Raw genomic sequence first — 22,046 nt, 5'->3', positions numbered from 1 at the left:
TTTTCTATGCCCTGTGCAGCTCTAAGGTACAATCTGATCATGTATCACACTATTATATATATATATATTCCAAAATATTAACATACTACAGAGCTTTTTTATTTTAAGCTCTGTAGTATGTTTTTTTTTTTTAAATCAAAATACTGTATACCTACATAGATGCACTTAAGAAGTGTCCAAAATGCTCAGTGAACATAATATAGTCATATATAATATATAATACTGGAATATATCCTTTAAAAACTTTTTTTTTTTTTTTTTTTGTCGTTTTTGTTCTTTCTGTTATACTGAATGGAGTTAATGGAGTTTTTCTGATGACATCAGCAATAAAATAATGTAGGGGCTGTCAAATTGTCTCTTAAAAAAGCTCAGATTTGTTTACGGTTGTGTTATTTTACCACCCTCAAACAAGGAAGAAAGAACAAAGAAAGTGTTGAGTCAGTTCAACGTGTGAAGTCACCCTTGTCACATTTGCTACTGTGTCCAGCTGCAAAGACGCAATACAAACAAGCACTGCAGCATACACAGAGAAATCCATCTCTAAAAACTAAACAACACAAAGGTGGCTGGCATTACAGTTTGCAACCACAACACATGGCATCAACACTGCCCATCTACTGTAAACACTTTATACCTCTGAAGCTTTTTTTCTGTGACCCATGTAGCCAAGTAGAACTGACAATCTACAATTTTTTATCAGTTCCCATGTAGAGGAAATTCCAACACAAACTGATCTTTTGAGTAAACTCTTTTTTCAACCCCCTCAGGTTACATCTTGCCTGTGATTATGCTGCCGTCATAATAAATGAGGCACATCAACAGCAAACAAACACAGTACACAATATTTAGTAGCAGGCACTTAGTCCACAAGGCAACTGTGTATCATCATGAACACACATAAACATTAACAACTGACAGCAAAATATAAAACACTATTTTTACAGCTACATAATGACTATTAAGTTATCAAGCCTGCCTCCCTCACATATCATACAACTCACCACTACTCATATCCTCTGCACTGGTAATACGCACGTGTGCACGCCCTGCCGTAAACATCTAAGCAAACAATTTGCCTTGGTCCACTGTGACAACAGATAACTGTCTACTCTTTTTTTGTGCTTTTCAATATAGCTATGGTGGTATTTACACTGTAAGACTGGGCTTCATTCAGTCATACCTACATAATTTATTCACAGTCACACATTAAGCTTTTATACTGCTACATTATAGGGCCTGTTTTTTCACTCCACATTACAGTCACTATGAGCGCAGAGTTGGCCTAAAGACAAAGGATGTTGGGTGCTGTGTTGCCGTAGTAACTGTCTTTCCTGGTGCCTGCATCCATCTGCCTCAGCAGGTTCCCATGGTGCTGACGGTAGTGTAACTGAACTTGGACATGGACGCTCCCGTTGCCATAACATCCTCTTCGTTGTCCCGTAGCCCGCCGCGACGCCAACGATGGCAAGGCGCAGCGCAGCACGAGAACGTGGCGAGAAGAGCTTTGCGGAAACGTGTATTCATGAAGCAGTAAATAATTGGGTTGACGCAGGCAGAGGTGTAGCACAACAAATGGATGAAAGCGATGGGCGCCCCTGAGAGGGCATTTTTGGCAGAGCTGTCATCAAAAGCCCGCCAGGTGTTGGCACAGTACACTGGCATCCAGCAGAGAAAGAACAGGACAACAATGACCACCAGCATGCGGATGACTCGCTTCTTGGCCTCCAGCTTGGCCTCAGATGTGTTGCTGCGTGGCCGCTCGGCCTTGATTGACCTGCCTGATGCAGCCATGGTGGACATCTCAATTGAGTGTGGCCGCTGGACGACATTAACGTAGCAACCATCTCCATCATCACTGCCAGTAGACACAGTGGACGTCAGGCCGTTCTTCACATCTGTATGGGAGAGCGGAGTGAAAGAGGAAGGTATCCGTGAATTACATGTAACAAAATACTAATACATGACATGATATTTTCGGGGCCCATGAGCATGCACTTTTTAATGTATGAACTCTGCTCCTGTGCTTCTGTTGTGTGCTTGTGAGCAGCAATCAGGGAATTCACATGATGAATATTTCTAATTTACCAGTAAAATTGTCTTATTTTCACATGCATGGGGTTAAGTATCTAACAGAGAATAAACACAAGAAATGCTTCATGTTTATCACTCAGTAGCAATGAAAATGTATTTCGAAATGGCATAGTAATGATGTATTCACATGGCCCTTGCCTACTGGATAGTGCATCAGCGGCTTTAATAATAAAAAGCTGGGATCGATATCAGTGATTCTGGACTTGGTATTACTATAATAGGTCCATCCCAAGCAGACATGATTCTGTTTTTACCAGATTGGGAGTTTGCAAACACAGATGTATTCACACTTGTTTATCCGCACCTTCGCTCTGCATGGTCATAAATTTTGACCCATTATGAGCTGCAGCATGTCTGTCCGTGGTGAAGATCTTAAAACCTAGCCACATCAAACCAACACTGTCTGTATGACTAGACTCCAGTACATTCAGGTAAACCAAACATTTAAAACAATTTCTTGGCTTTTTAACCACTTTTTGCACCAATGACATATATTTTACTTTTGCCATAATTTAACCAAAAGTTACACAAACTGTCTCTGAGCTAACAAACACTCCCCCATAGAAGCTGAGATTCAGGTGTGATGAGCATGAACATATATTTAAAGAAACATCCACGTGTAACTGAATGCTAATAAAAGAGGAGGCCAGGGAGGCAGGAGGAGTTAAAGTGCTTAAAGCAGGCAGTTTTGAAGTAGCGAGGATTTAGAGCTCAGTGTTTGACATATGCAGATAGAGTGAGTGCTCAATGTTTATATGAACTGCCTTGTGTTAGAGATACGACACGGACATATACGAAGATGGTACTGTGTGTTGAACATGTGACTATGCAACGACCCCCATGCCTGCCCAAATTATCGGCTCCAGGCTCCTTTTTCATCTTAATAAAATTCTCTTCTAGTGGAAGATCGTCAGAGCTCTGTGATGACAAATGCATCCATTTATCAGGTTTATTTTGAGTGCATCACACTTTAGTTCTTTAAAGAGCAGCTGCTCCACTTAATGGGCAGAAAAGTGATAAGCAATTCTTGCTGACCCGCAGTAATCATCTGTCAGCAGATATTGCAGTTTATTGATAACATTTAGTTAGCCTGCTCTCCTTCTACAAAGCACAGAATACACTGAATACAGTGATAAGAGCCCTAAAGCAAGAAAATATAAACAGGAACTGGTACTGCAGAGAGAGTTTATACAATTTGCTTCACCATTTCTGGATTATTAAATAAAGCACAGGTTATTCTCTAAGGAAGTTCTGCATCATTTCCCCCCTAATTTCCTGTTTGTTTTTTTACCCTTTGCTCTTGTCTCTTAAGCCCTTTTTTTTTATATACAACCTCTTTCTCTGTGAGACCAAACAGATGGTGATGTCCAGGCCAGCAGCTGCCAGCCAATTCCATCCTCTAATGGAGCACCAGCAAACACGCTCCACGCTGCTGTCATCCCAGACACACTCTCATATGCCCACAAAAGGTTATGTTTCACTTAACCTGCGCACATTATAGTGATTGGGGCACTAATGAAATTCTTGGGATTAAAATTAAATTCCTCATCATTTAACATAAATCATGCAAAAATGCTAACATTAGAGTCCAGTTGGACAGTGACTGGATGGTGGATGACATTTGTTTATTATAAGAGACACAATTAGACTCAACAATTAAATGACACTGCAATTAAAATGTCATTAAAGTCATATTTTTATGTTAACAGTATTTCTATATTATCAAAATAACAAGCCAATACACTACGGTGTTGAACAAGTAAAATATTTTAATGTTGTGTTTACAAAGGCACAGTCTAGGTTGTTTTTCCACCTGGAAACATACAGTTAAGGTCTGTTAAGGTCATTGGGAGACTTTTAAATCAATTTAGAGTTTAGTGACCACTGCCTTGTTTTATGATGGTGTATGTTGAGGTAACAGTATTACTGCCAATTATTGGAACTGGGTTTATAACAAGTTTATTAAAAAGAGAGAGAGTTGAAGTTTAAAGGTCATCTTCTGTTTGGTGTTTTAGTCGTCTAAAAAGTGCATTGATGCTCCATGTAACAGCTATAAAGGTTGTTTATGTCCTCAGCTATTAGACTTTTCATTGACATGTGACATGCAATTAATGACATGTTTTAACTTTTTAATGTTTTGTTTCATATGTATATATGTTGTTTTCACAATTGTTTTTAAGGTTTAATCTCATATTTATTGCCAGTTTCATTGACCCAGTTCTCAGGTTCATGCCTTGGCTTTTTACTTATTAATTCATAGATCATATTAAAAACATATTTATTTATTTAGTGGTAGGGTTGACCCCTTGGCTATTAAAGGTATTCCTTAGCCACAGCTAATTTAAAACATTCTTTCTTTAAATGTGTATGTTATGTTAATGAATTATACAGGGTAGATTGATATAGTTATTTATGTAGGCCCAGATATTTGAAATGGTCATATCAATAATGTAGGCTATCAGTGATATTTACGAATTATAGATAAATAACTCAGCACCAAATCTAAGTGAATAGTTGGAATATTAGCAGCATTTTAATTTCAAATACAGGACAATCCTATATTATAAGGGATTGGTGGCAACCCTATTTAGTAGCTAGACAAGCTGCTAAACAACACTTATAACGTCTACTGTACTTTCTACTTTTTCACTTGTTGCTGCATTTGTCAGTATTCTTCCCTCACAGCCCAGTGGGAATTATTTTCTTAATCTTTTCCACATGTTGTGTACACAGTCTCACCAGCTGAGTCTTTTTTGTGGCCCATCTCAAACTGGATGCCTCTATAAAGCTCCCTGGAGATCAGCCCATAAGCCACTATCATCACCACCCCTGGGACTGCGAAGAGCACAAGCAGAAGCAGAATGTACCTAAAAGAGAAACGAGAGAGATGAAAATCTCAGTGTTGATACGTAAGGAAAATGGTGCATCTAGAAACTCACGTAGCCCCAGACCATATATCTCATGTGTAATACATTACCATTCCCTGTGCATTCAAGGCGCAGAGCAGATTATTGTTTCAATCAGAAAAATATTTATCCAGCAATCTTTGACAAACCTAGAATGACTAGAATGTCCTTCAATCAAACTTACCACAGGTAAAGGTATTTCCTATCTAGTATTTGATATTTGTATCAGGCAGCCAACAAAGATTTTTTTAAAATCCATGTTGGCAGGAAAATCCCCGTCCTTCTGCAAGTAACAGCTGTAAATGTTGAAAAATGATCCTTTCTGTTGCTAAAATGTTGCTTAGCTCTGAAAGTCAAATGTAATAGTGATAAACTAGAGACACAAACAGGGTCTGGCGCCCATGTGCAAATTTATACACCCATAATCAAGCCTAAAGTCATAGAATCAAACACAGGTGCTAAAATACACACAGTCATAAAAAAAAAAATCACCATTTTCAATTGCTCACAAATACACACAGATACAGAGTTGTCTGAAGTTACCCCAAAAGCCTGTTCCATCCTAGGTCCAAACAAAAAAACAGACTCATCCGCCAGCTCTCTTCATCTGTCCCAACATTTCCATGAAAACAGCCGATACACAGAAAGTGAGAGCTGCTATAAAAAGGCTACAGAACCAAACATGGAAGTAAATGGGATGTTACATTATCATACGTCTTGTTGAAAGTACACAGACACACACACACACTCCTCAGACACAGACATGGTTCATCTAAAGTTCATTTGATACAAAACAGCAGATTGTGAGCACAGCAAGCCCTGGGAGAGTAAAAAAGATGTAAGACCTGACTGCAAGTTCTATGATAAGTTGCATTTTCTGTTATGTTGAGGGCTGTTCTGTTACTTTGGAAATCAAAATGATGAAGCTCAGCCACTGTGTATCTCCAGTTACAGTTTGCGTGTAATGATTTATAATCTTCCCCATTAAGAAATTCAAGTACCCAAACTTTTAAATGACTTTAACTAATTTACATGTTGCAGCAGGAAACATTTTTCTCATCACAGAAGGTTAGTTGTTAATAAAACAGGGAGTAGATCGAGTCACAGCCTTACGAGGAGATATGTGATGTATGGATACATGTTTGGTTTGGTTGAGCTCCCTAATCTCAGTTCATTGAACTGAGATTATTTCCCTGAGCCAGTGAAATTGGGTGGCAACAGCAAATGAATCCGTCGTTGTCAAATTTATATTGTTTTCTTTAATCGTCCATGGCACATGCACAAATACATAGCCTAAGTCTAGTAAAGTCTTGGCAGGAAGACCATTTGTTCTATGGTTTTCACATAGCCTCCTCGTCGTCTAGTGCCTCTTGTGTCTATGGTGGCAATATAGCCTACTGTGAGCATTACTCTCAAACAGTGAACCATGAGAACCATGGGAGTAAAAGACGTCCAAGAAAGTTGAGACGTCCAAGAAAGTCGAGGCCGACAGTGACACACCAACAGCCGAAATGCTGATACCAGGTTCTGAGGTGATCCCATGTGCAGCTGTAACGTTTTACCAAATGTGCATTGGGAAGACTCTGCTCATAAAAGGGTTGCAGCCAACAGATAGCCTTGTGCTATTTGTCACAACTTTGTAGTCTTTTGTGTAAGTAAATTGTTATTTATGAATACAATGCACACTATAAGATACATGGCATGAGGTGACCAGCTATTGAGTGAGCCTACAGTAGGCTGCTCACTTGCTGAATGTTGTCATGTTCTCAAGGCAGGTTTGAGTCGCACATTTTAGCGAATGTGGGATAGTGTAGAAGATTCTGCTCATGAAAAGCTGTAGAAAGTACCGTTTGATACACAAGTCACAGCATTCACGTCATTTTCTGTTGGTAGACCGTTATTTGTGAATGAATTATATTCATGCCAGAAATAGGCTACAGTCACACAGCAGTGTGTCTCAGTTACTCAGTACTCTCTTCCCAAGTCAAATGCTGCTACACAGATTGTAAAATCAATGATCCCATAAGCCATCGCGATGAGTGGACCATTTGTTATTGAGTGAGTGACTCGTATTGTACTCAGTTGCCGCAGCGACAGCATAGAGCTTACTTTGCCCTGGGGTACAAACTAGCAATAACAGCATTTTATACAAAAGTCATCAACGTAGTGATGTGACCCTAGATATATTAATTTGTAATGTAATGTATAAGTCAACTTTATTTGTATAACACATATAACAACAAAGTGCTTCAGGTATAGAGTTGTATGGGCTACTGTTGGCTACATATAGGTAAGAAATAAGAAAAGGGCTTGATAGTAATAGATAGTAATATGAAGGCAAATACATTGTGCCATTATCCTAGAGTTGCCATTTATGGCCAGAGTGGCTGCTGTTCAGTAAATTACACAGTCTCGCTTATTTTTCTAATCTTTTTTTATGAGAGAGAGTTTAAAAAAATAAATTGATATGACATTTACTCATTATGATTACAAACTGAGCAGATTTCTTTTTCCCATTGTTGCAGATAAAGTCAGTTATCCTGAGCATAGTAGTAAATCTGTGTTAAAGGATGCAGAAAAGAAACAGACACACCATTTGAAAGTCCAACCACTCACCAGGTCTGCTCTGCCATTGCAAGGGGCCACTTGTGGCGACACTGGTGTCCTGTGGTGTTGTCAGGGCGCTGAAAAGACTCCAGGTGACTGATGATTGGATAGGGGATCATGATGACAAAGGCCAGCACCCACGTAGCAGCTATCACCCGATAGGCATGGGAACGGGTCTGCCACACCCGTGACTTCAGGGGGTTACAGATGGCGCTGTAGCGCTCAATCGCTATGGCAACCAAGCTAAAAGTGGAGATGCTCACTGATATGCCTGAAGGAAAACGAAACAGATTATTCAGAAAGTAAATAAACATAGATGCGACTGTCTTTTCTCAGATATATTTTATATTGATGAATGAAAAGTTATAACCATTCAGAGTTTGGACCTATAATAAGAAGTAACAAAAACATGTTTGTTGATGTGTGCATAATATGGGCAATCATAACTGAGAACAAAATGTGATGATGTGTGGAGACGTGCTTTCAAATGAATATAATGCGAGGCGTGGAGGGGGAGATGGTTATCTGAGTCTTCTGTAGAGGAAATCATGTTGGCCTAGGCCACTGATGTGATCTGCCATCTCCCTCCTGACAGGGCAAGACGGGAAATTACTCTTTACCTCAGCAAGAATACAAACTGTGTATGTGTGCCTTTGTGTGTGTATATATATATATGTGTGTGTGTGTGTGTGCATGTGAGAGAGAGTCAGGACCCAGTGGTGCGCTATGTTGTCTGAGGGAAGCTTAAGAGCAGACCCCACTGAAGCACCAATCAGCCAACACTCTCCCTGGGGTTTGTCTATACTTTCACTCAGTGCATCATGCTGATGGCTCTCCTTTATTCACAAGCTCTGTGCTTTGCTTAATCCACCTTCTCTTTTCAATTCTCAATAGGATTTTCTCTCAGCAGCAGCATCGTGTTCCTGTTCTTTCTCATTGTATTTGTCTCTAAATGTCTTATTTATTCAATATTAATGATTTTGTTGGTATTTTCTTTATTGCTAAGTTCAACAGTTTTATTTACTTCAACGTTTTAAACACGCTATGTTTTTACATTGGCTGGTATTTGTCTTCATATCAGTAGATCAGTACAGAGCAGCAGGGAAATCTTACCTCTACTTTATACTTTATGTCCTCCAAGGATCTTGGTTTATCTTTGAGTGATTACTCTAGTTTCCTACAAGTTTTTCTTCTCCTTTTGAATTATTGCAAAGGTCAGTGGTGGAGAGTAACAATGTACATTAAATCAACTTCTGTGCTATGGTACAGGGCGAAATAAACTTTTACTCCCCTACATTTTTCTGTGGTTACCATTTACTTTGTATGTAAATTTTTTATATACAAAACCTAATAACTTATAAAATATAACATACTGTTGTAAATTTAACACAACAGTAAAGTAGTACTAGCTCTGTCCACCCAGTTAATGCATCAGTCAATACTGATCTGATATGATATACTGTATATTATGAGATAAAACTCTAGAAGTGTCCATTCTGCAAAAAGGATACTTTCACTTTTGATTTTGATTTATTTTAAGTACATGATACTGATACAGCCTCAGTTTTTTTCTAAAGTCACATTTGGACTTTTACTTGTCACAGAGTATTCTTATGTTATAGCACTATACTTTTCATTAAAGGAATAGTTTAATATTTAGGAAATGTGCTTATTTACTTTTTCTGCTGGGAGCGCAGTAAAGAAGCAGGTTAGCTTAACTTTACATCAAGAACTGAAAACCAATGATAAACGTATGTCTTTGGTTGACAGATCAAGTTGTACATGGAAGAGAACTCGTGAATATTCCCTTGATGTGAAGTGGGAAAATGACCACTTTGTCACTTGAGTGAATATTAGAAGCAAAAACACAGAGAATCCACACCATTAAACCTCCCACAAATGGGACAGATAATGATGGTGGTCTGTGGTTGTAAAGCCGAGTAATGGTAATCTATACTTTTTGTAAAGTGGTGGTCAGAGAACTGGTTAACTTCCTGATTTCTGCTTGTTTCCATTGCTGTGGTAGTTCACGTTAACAAGTGAATTAAATCAATACATGAGCTGAATGGAGTTTAATTTTAGTTGTATAATAATGGGCTGCAAAGTGTCAAGCTCCCTTTTATTGTCTCTTGGATGCAAGTCAAAACAACAGGGGATAATTCTGTTTGATTACATAAACAAATCTGTCAAATAACAGAGTAGTGAAAGATGCCTGTGACTGTTTCCTGGAGCCCAAGCTGACATCTTCAAATGGCTTTTGTAGAAACAGTCCAAACCCAAAGATATTCAGTTTACAGTGTAACAAATGTTACCTTATAGGACACTACAGTATATTTAAATTTACCAGTTACCTGCCTGGATTCTTGTGTGGCTGTGGGGGTAATAATAAAATATAACATTGATGTGAATATTTAAAAAATGCTTCATTCAAGAAGGAATTATGAGATGCTAAGTTGTTGTTATGAGTTTGTTTTTTTGAATCTTTTTTTTATGAGCTTCCATACTTCACTGTCTGTTACTATTCATGAAGTCTGATAAAAAACAGCATTTGCACCACAGAGTTTGAAGGCAGTTTAGCAGGTTTGAATCTTTCTCCCCATAATCTAGAAAGAAGATTATTCCAAACACATCTTTTCCACTGACTTAAATTCCCATTCGCATATGTACCTCTAACCTCCATCAAAAGGTGCTGACCTCCAATCTGCAAGTGCTCACCCCAAATGAATACGAAATATGACTGAGCTGTGAAAAATTCAGTCAGATCAGAGACGAATGGCATTTCACAGTGGACTTCACTGAAACAGCTTCTGCTATGAAGCAAAGGTCTCAGGAAAAAGATTATCACTCACATTGTACAGTAGATATATATAGCTGTGCTCTATCAAAAAAGGGGTTTTAATATCAGCCCTTTCCACATATGCACCTCAATCCTGTTATATAAAGATTACACTGAAACTGATGTGTTTATTCTCCTCAAACAGCTTATGCATAATATAAAGGATGCCAACCTCAGAAATTGGTTGGTTCCCTGTTGGATTTGTATTCATTGTAACAAATAAATGAAAGCTTCTGCTTTTTATGACAGCAAGTATCTGTGAATCACTGCATTAGCTCTAGCATAAATTATGTTTTCCATGTACTGACAAAGAGGCAATTTTAACCTGATCTGACTGAAATGACTTCAATTCTTCAAATTTAAGAGCAGATAATAACCATTAATATGAAACTAATTTAAAGAAAGAAAAAGAAACCCTGTATAGTAACAAGTGCTTCCTTATAATCGGTTATTTGGTATATTGTAAATGACTGAATTGCTCTGAATAAGGTATTGGACTAATGAGTGTGAACTTTGCTGTGTAAAAAGTGTGCAGAAGCCTTTATTCCTTTTAACATTTGATGAATCTGGTGAAACAGTTGAGTGTAGGGCAGTGTTTGACATCACACTTAATTTACTACCTACGCACCCTGCATTTATCCTCTGTCATTTTCTGAGGGGGAAGTTGATGCAATATTAAATGCCCACAAACCTTTCAGTGAAAAAAAGTCTGAGATCTGAATTTACTACTTAATGTAAACTATCGGGTGTATTTTTCTCTTTAGGTGCAATCGTGACTAAGCAAACAAGGACGTTATCGCAGAGGTCGGTTGACAGATATATAGACAGACACATTTAATCTCTAGTCTAGCTGCTGTTTTCGCCTCTAAATCTTATCATCTTTTCTTGCCTTCTCATCACTCATCAACCTTCCTCCCCTCACTCCCCCCTTCCCCTCACCACTCCTTCTCTCACCCATGAGGTAGGACACTATCTTGCACATGGCGGCTCCAAAGATGAAGTCCTTGAGGATGTTGGGGATGAGGGTGAAGGGCATGCAGAAGACAGCCATCATCAGGTCACTGACGGCGAGCGACAGCAGGAAGGTGTTGGTCACGGTGCGCATTCGCTTATTAACCGTCAGCACCACAATGATCAGCAGGTTGCCGAATACGCTCAGAAAAAAGATGAGCGAGTAGAGCAGGATCTGCAGGGTGTGGTCCTCGTCTGGTACAGAAGAAGACAGGAGGAGAGGGGATGTTAGAGAGTGAAACATTGTCATCACTTCTGTTTTACATGGTGATCAGTACAATCATTCTGCCTCTATTGATCCTAACAGCCTGGAGCCAACAGTGTGCGTTGAGTAATCTTTAAAAGCAAAAACATTTTTTGGTGTTAGTTTTGTCTGTAAAGAGGGGAGTTTGTGATCATACTGCTACACACTACGGCTGGCTTGGGAAAAACAATGTCCCATTGTTATTGCTGCCCTGTGGCTTTTACTGAAAATTATGAAATGCTTGACTTTAATTACCATAAACTGCCATTTTACTTTAAGAAAACATCAGTTACACCACCTGCTTGTGAAAGACTACACATCACGGTCACAATAAAGACATTACAGCAACTATCCTTGCCCAAGATGTGGCATTGTCAATTCACTACCAGTTAAGTGTGACTCAGCAGGCACATAACAGTACAGAGGCCAACATAACCCCAGGAAATGAAGATTGAGGCTTTACTACTTTTATTTTTAGTTGACATTTTGGATATTCTGCTTGAAAAATAACTCACACACTCTCACGCACGCACACACACACATGCACACACAAGCATACATTCCTATCTTACCAACAGTAGACTGGTTTTAACGCTCCAGGTATCAAAAAAGGACATGATTGCTGTACTACTGCTGCCTTACCACACCACTGATTGTATTAGGAGCTTCTCTCTGAGTGCTGTTCAGTCTTCACGTTCGGGTTGGACTTCACTTCACTGAGCCTCAAAAGGATTGAAATGTAAGTCTGTCATCTGGGTGCTGGACTTCAATTTCACCACAGATTGAACCCACAACTTCAAAACTTCAAAGCACTCTTCTCACCCCCTGAGCTACTTGTAAAAAAAGCATTTGAGTGTTTACTTTAGGTGATGACCTTCAAAACTCAATACAACATGTGAGGATTGAACCCAATATTTCAAAACTTGGGGGACATCTAACACCCTGCACTGATTACATTGGCCTTCGAATTTTCCGGTGAACTACAATGATGGAACCCTTGACCTCACAACCTCTTAATAGTCCTCTGACCCCCTGAGCCGGTTGGTCAGGTCATTTGACCACTCTTTCTTAGACCTCTTGTGTCCATCCTTTGGAAGCCAGGCATCAAAATTCAATAAGTTACCTAAGGATTCGACCCAGAACCTCAAATCCTACGAGAAATGGAGTAGGTGTTGCTAGTGAGATAGCTCAGAGATTAAGAGGACTGTTTGGTAGCTATCGGCTTGTGGGTTTTATCCCTGTGTGGCGTATTGCATTTTGAAGTCTAAAAGAAACACAGCTCATGTGACTCTGCTCAAATAGCTCAGGAGGTAAGAGGACTGGAGTTTGATCCTCAGGAGTTGCAGTGAATTTTCAGCACCTGAAGCAAACATCCAAAGTGTGTACTGTTAATTGTGTTAATAGCACACAGTGTTTGGGGAAACTGTGTCTCTGCACTGCCTCTACCTTGGGCCATGCTTCTGCCTGCCACCCCCTTACAGAGGGGGGTCACTCATGTTGGTTATAACATGACTATCTGATGCGACCCACAGGTAAAACATTTATTTATCACCAAGTGATGATTACTAATGAGGTGCCCTGGTGTGGTTCCCGCACTCTTGAGTACAGTATTGTCATTGGTGCTTTAGTGTTCCTAATGTGGATTTGTTATACATTGTCACTAATTTACTCTTCCCTATGTCAGCTGAATCCAAATGGCCAACAAATCTTTTCCTCTTTATATGGAGAATATCTCGTTAGGATGCAGAGACTGAAGTAAAAGCCAGGGGAACATGTTATTAACATGCCTACATTAATAGAAGTAGGCTACACGCTAACACGCTAATATTAGATCCCTTTACAAAATAAATAAACACAGTTGATTACAACAGGAAGTTAAAAATATGATTGTAACTAAATCCACTGGGGATAAACAATAGTTAATATTTTAAGGTATAACGATGACAATAATACATAATTTTTTTTCTTATTTTAATTATGCTTTTGCATGCACATTTAGTTATTTTATGTTTTGATCTGTGTTGAGGCTGCAGGATCACAGAACACTGAAAAACATTTCATCTACCTGTGATAAAAAGTCAAATCAGCAGCTAATAGCTTCTAGCTGGTAAAAAGGCAGCCCACTGGAGCCAATTAGTATTAATTAGCTCCATGTTTTGTCCTTAAGTGCCATTACCAATTCCTCTGTTGTGAATCAAATTTAAGTACCAAAATTAACATTTTCCACCCTCAAAGTAGAACCCTCTTGTCAATACAGAATACTGTAAAGTACAAAAATACTGCAGCGTGCAGCCCAAGGCCTGTCGGTGCTTTCAGCCATTAGCGGCTTCACTGGATCATATCCTATAAAGTCCATGTTATCTGCTTTCTCTCTTATCATCACCTAACCCCCTGCTTAGACACAACACTTTTTATTGGGTTACCTACTGCGCCTGCATCCTGGGGATTAGAGGCACCCATGTGCACCACATCTACAGCACGTAAATCACATCACACACATAAGACCAAACTTCAGTTGTAGATGCATGCACAACCAAACACATGCAAACCTTAATCTCTTCCTAAGAGGCAATGGTACTATACTATTACTACTACTATACTATTTTGACAGCATAATTCATTTTTTAGGCATCTTCGCTTGATCTGTACCCTTTTCCATCTTAGAACCTTTGCCTTATCTAAATTTATTTCCCTGTCAATTTCCTCTCCTTCCACTCTCAGTTAAGAGCACAAAGCCTTAAAAAAAAACACAGGAACAAAGCAGCAATGCCAGCCGCACAGCTACGTGACTCATATGTGATGACATTTTTCATCATGTCAGGAAAAAAACTGCTCTTCCGATTGTGCTAACAATAAGTATGAGTTGGTTTTTGGCCACAGGCCTTCTCAACGTGTTATTTGTAAAGAATCAGTGGGTAATTACACCATCATTGATTAATTTTTTCCATATCAATACCTCTAGGGTTATTATTTAAGGATCATGCATCACTGATTCACAGCATCACAAATGGAATTAAGAACAAACAAATATATCAGCCGTTTGTCCCTTGGTCTGTGTCACATCTGTTTAAAGTAATCCTGAATCTGACTCATGCTGATTTACAGTAATGCGCTTCGGATGTAAATATGCAAATTGTGCCAACTGGCTGGGGCACATAATCTGAGCTCCATTTATCTGCCTGTTTATCAAAAAGCTGCATTAAGTTCTGGTGGAGCAGTAAAGGTCTGCTGCACAAGAGCTGGCATGAAGTGAAAGAGGAACATCAAACAGAGGATTTGGCTTCTCCAAAACCGTGCGGAAAGCAGGATGATGGCTTGTCACTTAATTGATTTAAGGCTCTTGCCTCCACCAAGCCACTCAGAAATGTTTTTGTATCACTTGCAGGCTTAGTGATGGATTCGGGCTCAGCGCGGTCAGCAAAAGTCAGTAAGTCAGTCTGTCTCTCTCATCTCTCTCTCTCCCTCCCTCTCTGTCTCTCTCTACGCAGACACTCATGCACATAAAGTCTCCCCATCCAGTGACATGTGGCTTCACCATCTGTCTCACACACTCCCATGCAAATAAAAAGCAGTAACCTCTAATATGGTGGGTACTGTTCAACTGGCAGAGAATCGGAGTTTCTTCACAAGAATAGGCTTGTAAGTGTCAGCAACTAAAAGTGTTTAATTTTGTGCTTGTGCTGGTATGAGCATGCACATGCATCTGCACGGGTGTAATGAAAATGTGCAGACAGATGATTGGTAAAAGAGAAGAACCAGCGCTCTCGCTCCTTTATTACTGTCTCTCCCTCTCTCAAATGAAATATGTTAGCTTCCGCCTAATCAGAGCCAGTTAGCCTTCCTGCGTGCTCGCTGGCTGTGTGGGAAACACTGATAACTCCCTCAGCACATTTATTCTTTCCCTCAGGCAGGAACTTCCAATAGCTGCTAATGATCATGTGTTTAGGGCAAAAGCATTTGTATTAATCACCTCACCTCTCCACTGTTTAACCTGCACTCATTGGCCAATATGACAGATAAAAATGTATCTATAAAAAGAGAGCGCTCTGTAGTCTTCTGTTCCAAAGCCTTACTCGACAGACTCATACCGATGCATAACAACAACAAGACAGTTTACATCCTGAAATTAATATTTTTGCCTTACATCCCGGGGGTTGGCCAGAGTGTTTCCTTCCTGACAGAGCTGTACAGTAGGTATGATACACAGACAGATCTGCAGTTTCTCCACAGGCTTTCAGAGTGTTTGTAATTGTAAGGGGGTGTTACAGAGAGGTCTGTTACTTTACCTTGCTTTTTTTTTGTTTGGAGGCCACTTAAAGGCAAAGGAAACAAGTCATGAACCCAATACTGACACTGACATATCATCACCTTGTGAACTGATATGAATGTTAGGAGACAGTTGCATATTCACTTATCCAGCAGTTATGGAGCAACATTTGGAGTCATGCTTCTGGCCACCTGATGATTGTGAGTCAAATAGGAATCCCTTTTAGCTTTGTTTTTGGTCTCCACCATCCTCCTGATCAAAATGTCTGGTTCTTTAGCTGCTAAATGCTCCACTTAACTCATCAGCCAGTTGCTAACTGGAATTGTCTGCTGTTTGGTGCTGTGTAATGAATATTCTGCCTACAGATGTACAGACTGACACACTTAATTACTCACTGTTGGGTAGCTATAACTGTGCATCCTTTACTATATGATATGATAAAAATAAGTTGGAGAGAGTCATGACATACAACTACAAAGCTAACGACAGAGAAATCAGCTTTTCATAAACTTATGATTTCCCAGAACCCACTGTGGGATTGTTTTTAAAATGTTCAAGTTATTAAGATCATTGTAAGTCTAAAGATACTGTATGTTCAAAATCCCTGTAGTGTTATAGGAATATTATACAGGGTCAGATAAACTACTGAGTGAAATAGAGCTCTGGATTTTTTTGTGATTATATGTACATAGGATTACGCTTAAAGAGTCACTCCCCCTGGATATAATGAAGCTCCTTCTGCTTTTATGACACAGAAATATATTGCACATAATCAATTACAAATTTGTTTTGTATGCTTATAGAATTGGAAACACATTTCCTTATTTGTAAGAGGATGAAAGTGTCTCTTCTCAGATTTTCAAGAGGTGAAGGTAAAAAATAATTTGTCTCTCTGGATCAATTTTAGTGGTCGACTGATATTTAGCACATTTTAGATAAATTAATGATGGAGGAAAAGTTTTTTAGGGAAAACACTTACGTGCTTTCTTGTCAAGAGTTAGATGAACAGATAGATACCACTCTCATACAATGTTGGTTGTCTTCACTGTTTACGCAGCAGAAACCCAGTGTAAAACCACAAAATGTTGATTTAACACCTTGGTTTTTCTATGGTTTTATGCTAAGCTATGCTAATCAGCTGCTGGTTAGAGCCTTACATGTAACGTGCAGACACGAGAGTGGTATTAATCTTTGGCAAGAAAGTTATTCAAACTATTCCTTTAAACTCTGATGAGTTTCATGATAGCAGTATCTGAGCAGCTGGTGCAGAGGTAACCCACAAGCTCATTTTCAAACATCCCTTCCTCTCCAGGCTGTTTTGCCACCTGCATCATCGCTGCTCCTTCTGCCAGCTCACATCTCTGAACCACGCTGCAATGAAACTAGAGGCTCAAAGTTTAATTAAACACTGTAGCTACTGCCGACTGCTACATCTTCATAGGTAAGAACACAGAAATCAAAACTGACTATTTGGCAAGTTTGTTAGCGCTCAGCTCCGTCAATTATTTAGGGTGCTATTTTCAGTTTAAAGAGCCAAATGACAGAAGGGACGCCTGTAGCACTGGAGTTGCGGGTCGTCATTTCATGAGTGTGTGTGCAGTGCGCATCAGCCGTGTCTGACCACTGGCTCTGGAACGCAGTCTGGTCTCTGTTCACAGACTAGCGGTACCGAGAGCAGCTGAGCAGGTTGTGGGAAGAAATGACTTTGCAACCTCTAGAGTTTTCTGTCTTGCAATTATCTGAAATAATCTTGACAAGTTCACTGTTTCAATATTAGATATCCATTAGGCCGGAGACACACTGGATGCGTCGTGTGTGCGCGGCAGCTGTGGAATGTCTTGGATTTCATTTCAGTGCCCGTGTTAACAGGTTAGAGCGGACACACTGCCTGCGTGACACTCTGGCAGTGACACCTATTTTTCAACCGTGACGCACGCATCTTGCAGCAAAAACAGACATAGAAAAGACCTGTTTGAGACTGTTGACATCATACCAGCAACATTACACAAAACAGACACCTTCTACTACAGTCTCTATGTCTAGACTGAATCTCAACATGTCATAGACAGGAAAAAAAATATATATATTTTTTTAACCATTTTTGCAGATGCATCTAGAGACAGTAGCATTTTAGAGGCATAGTCTGTCAAAAAGTTCAAGTTCAAGTGTCCTGCAAACTCTATGCAGACAGACAGAGCTGGCAGTAGCAGCAATGCAGCAGACACACAGCCAGTGTGTCTCCACCATTACCTGCATATACTATCTTAGTAATGTATCTGCATTTGGTTCCATCATATACATACAGTCTGTGATATTGAACGCCCATCTGTACCCGCACTTTCCCATTCAAGTGGATGGGAAAGTGGTCTTAGACTTTTGGACTCGACTGCGTGTGATACACATTTTACACAAGTTACGTTCAAGTGTGCAAATGCAAACTTTTCCATCTCTTGTGTAACATCAATTCTAACACTTCATTGCTGTTATTTTATCAGAAATTTCAGTGTTGGATGTGAAAGACTGTTAAACAGATTCCCTGCAAACAGTAACGTTAAAGTGATCCAAACATGAAAAGTTAGCCGGAGTGGCAGAGATTATTACATATGCAGCAAAATAGTTAATGAATTAATAATGACATTCGTATTCCAGTCATGAATATTTAAGGATTCATATATTCAGTATATCAGACATTATATTGACCATGAATCACACTCCCTCCCTCTGTCTAATACATATGCAGTGTGTGTCACTGTCTATCCCAGTTGGCCCCCGCGTGGCTTCAACTATCAGAGAGAGGCTGGCTCTGCTCCTGCAAGACCAAGGTATTGGTAAATGTCACAGCTAGTGGTTAATCCAGCATGGTAAATGTCATCTGAACCTTGTCACTAAGCCAAGTGCACCACCGAACAGTTGATAGAGGCGCTGAACGAAACCACTTTCTGCTGACTGACAGACTACACGCAGTGCCTGTGGTCATGGCGGTCAGAATACGAAACAACATGGTGTACAGTGCGGGCGTGTATTAAACACCTCGGGTCTCAACAGGCAGAGTGACATGAGAGAGTGTGAGTGATGAAATACACACAAAGAGAGAGATTAGAGCACAATAGTGGCAGAGAAGGGGGATATCAAGCAGGGCCGTTTTTTTTTTTTTTGTCTAAATGCCTTTTGTCAGGAATAAACTGCTTTGTGTTCAGCAATTGAACAGGGTGGGTCATCCCTGGCAGTGACTGATAACCCCTCTCTCTTGTTTGTCCCTTTCCCTCCCTTGTTTCCGTCATCATCATCTCCAAAGTAACGATCTCCCACTGCCGAAGCCCACAATGAATTGCACTGCAACCAGCCAGCGTCCTAGATAACCCTAACATTTTTACTGACTCTATAAATATATCGTTGTTCACCTGTGTCTTGTGCAGTAATCAGGGTGTGACAGGCATCCGTTAAAGACACTATGATTTCAAGTCTACATCGGGGGTGTCATATTTTTAAATGCTGAAATGTTTTGCAGAGTTATCAATGACACATTGGGTGCATTATGCACGTTTGAAAAGGATTTCAAGCTGCTCTAGCATAAAAAGGAGGGAATGTGCCCCTGGCAGATTTAACAAAAGGTTGTGTTTGACTTGCCCTGTCTGGTAAATGTCTCTCAAACTCCAACATCACTTTCTAATGCCAGCTTTACTTTAATAAATTGTAGTCTCTCCTGGTGAAATTTTTAGGGTTATTCACTCCAACTTGACAAAGCTCCTTCAGAGCTACAGACGACATCAAAGACATTTAAGATGCTCTTTACAACCTCACGAAGACAAAGCTGCGTATATTTTCTGCCACAGTGGCAACTATGAAAACTAGCCTACATTGAATGGATGTGTTTTGGCAACTCTGAACATGTTATTTCGCTAATTAGAAAAAATATGAAATGTGACATAGTCACAGCCACACACTCTGACCTCTCTGGTAAAGTTAAATATGAGCGTGACCAGGTGGGAATCTGAATGTGACACAACTCAATCTCTCCGCAAAGACAGAAGGGAGGCGTGATGGACAGAAAGAGTAGATGTGAAGAAATGAATGAACGTGGTAGAGAAGCAATCGATTTCTGGAGCGAGTGATGATGGTGACAGCAGCTATAAAAGAGTAACACATCCTCATTTTTTCTCTTTAGATGACAGGTGTGAAGTCCTGTTAGACGATACAGTGGGAATACAAAATAGAGAGATATAAAGCAGTGAATGGCTCAACTGGAAAGAAGAGATAATCTTTGACTGACACAGCATATGTGTGAAATAACTTAATAGTGAAGCATAGAAATGGATTAAGCTCCCACCTTAACTGTGCTGCTGCAATTCTCGGCAGACATCTGCACTCGTCAGATGTGTCCTTGTTGGGTAATTTGCAAAGTACTGATTAAGCTCAGCATAATGAGTCATGAGTGTTTGAAATTACTGGCATGTGCAGAAGGTTTCAGGTAAAGGTGGGAATGACGGAAGTATATATAATACAGTGTGTGTCAACAATTGGGAAGCTCCTGTCTCTCACTTATGATGCTGACATGTCTGCAGTCCCAGGCAAAATGAAGCTGCTCAGTCTCTGCAGTCTACACATGTAAGCCACACACACACACACACACACACACACACACACACACACCTCATCAACACATGGTAACACTGAAAAACGATTCTTAGGGATGAAAATAGCAACTGTTGATTGAGAAAGTAGCAGGTGGAGAAAGGGCTGAGATGAAATTGCAGGAGTGATGACGCACTTCGGTGTTCTCTCGTGTTCACAAGCTCAAGCTCAAGTCAAGTCAGTTTTATTTATATTGCTCAAAATTACAGATTTGCCTCACTGGGTTTTAATATCTGCATAACATAATAACGCCCTCTGACCTTAGACCCTGGATTTGGATGAAGTGCTTTTGAAAGTACAGAAAGAGCAGGATGCAGCAGCATGAGGCACAGTCCAGATATCTGACTCATCTTTTTTTTTTTCTTGAATTAATCCACTGTGTGGCCAGGATTTTACTCCTGACTGTGACTGTGTGTATGTGCATGCGTGTGTGTTCTCTGATTTGTATTTCACTGTAATGCCATTGATTTCCCCTGAAAGTAAAAGGAAAAAGAGAACACTTCTACTGTGTTATTAGGCTGGCACATCAGTCATAACCTAGTCTCAGTGATTTACCACAGTGGTATGTCACCAAGTCTTTCAACACTGGATTTTTAAATAGTCTTGGCAGTCTTGTCTCTTCCATCTTTTATGTAGGCTTTTAGTAATTTGAAGGAAATGAAAAACCAGAGTCTAAATAATCTGTTTACCCTCCTTTGAAATGAGAGATTATCTGCCTGTCTCAGTGATCAGTGATCTTACACTGACAGCCCAACCATCAGCTGAATCAGGGTACTTTTGAAGGGAAGCCACAGTGAACTTTTCCTGCATTAGCTGTTATAGTTTTGCTTCCTTTTGATCTCTGACAGAACGCAAGTGAAATCAGTTCACTTCAAAGTAAAAAAGCAGCACAGAGAAAGCTGAACGATTAAATGAGGCAATGGTCGCGCCTTTAATGCACCTCTAGGTCATAAATGTTGGGCTGTGTGTGTGTGTGTGTGTCGGCTCACCTCTCTGCCTCGCACGCCGGGGTATGAGGAGTGTGAAGGCGTTGCCGCAGGTGATGTTTGATGTCTCCAAACTCCCGTTACCGGCTCCGCTGCGCAGCGCGTCAGCCTGCGCTCCGACGCACTCGGGGGAACCAGCTGTGCCATTTTGCGCGGACAGATCCATGTTTTTTGATTTAACTAGAGCTGCAAAAAGTTCAAAACGGACCTCCTGTCGATTTTCGTCTGAGCCGCTGAAGTGGTGAAATAACCGGACTCCGCGTCCATAGCGGGTCTCACTCGGCCCGCAGGATGAGGTAAGCCATCGCTTCCCAGCGTCCGAAACGAAAAGGAAAAAATTTTTACTTTAACTAATTTTTTTTTTTTTTTTTTTTTCCGGTTTTATTTCACGTGCTAATCAAGGATCTGTGCGCACGAGGAGAGAGGAGCGCGCGAAGTGAACCGCGTGGAGAGAGCGAGTGCGCGC

At 40.1% G+C, this 22,046-nt stretch overlaps 1 protein-coding gene across 1 annotated transcript; it reads right to left on the bottom strand.

Annotated features, from left to right (window-relative positions):
• Positions 1-245: 245 nt before the first annotated feature.
• cckbrb (cholecystokinin B receptor b) lies at positions 246-22,046 on the bottom strand. Its single transcript, XM_071476452.1, has 5 exons — positions 21,584-22,046; positions 11,395-11,646; positions 7,614-7,875; positions 4,831-4,958; positions 246-1,895 (listed from the first exon to the last, which is right to left on the bottom strand). Exons 1-5 carry the CDS (start codon positions 21,744-21,746, stop codon positions 1,354-1,356), a joined length of 1,347 nt encoding a protein of 448 aa, XP_071332553.1. The 5' UTR covers positions 21,747-22,046; the 3' UTR covers positions 246-1,353.

This window comes from Trachinotus anak, unplaced genomic scaffold (genome assembly GCF_046630095.1).
Source record: "Trachinotus anak isolate AG129_WGS33_773 ecotype Australia unplaced genomic scaffold, CSIRO_AGI_Tana_v1 ptg000001l, whole genome shotgun sequence".
NCBI classification, from domain to species: Eukaryota; Metazoa; Chordata; class Actinopteri; order Carangiformes; family Carangidae; genus Trachinotus; species Trachinotus anak.
Note: the sequence above shows the minus strand (reverse complement) of the source record. Positions and strands in the feature narration are given on the sequence as shown.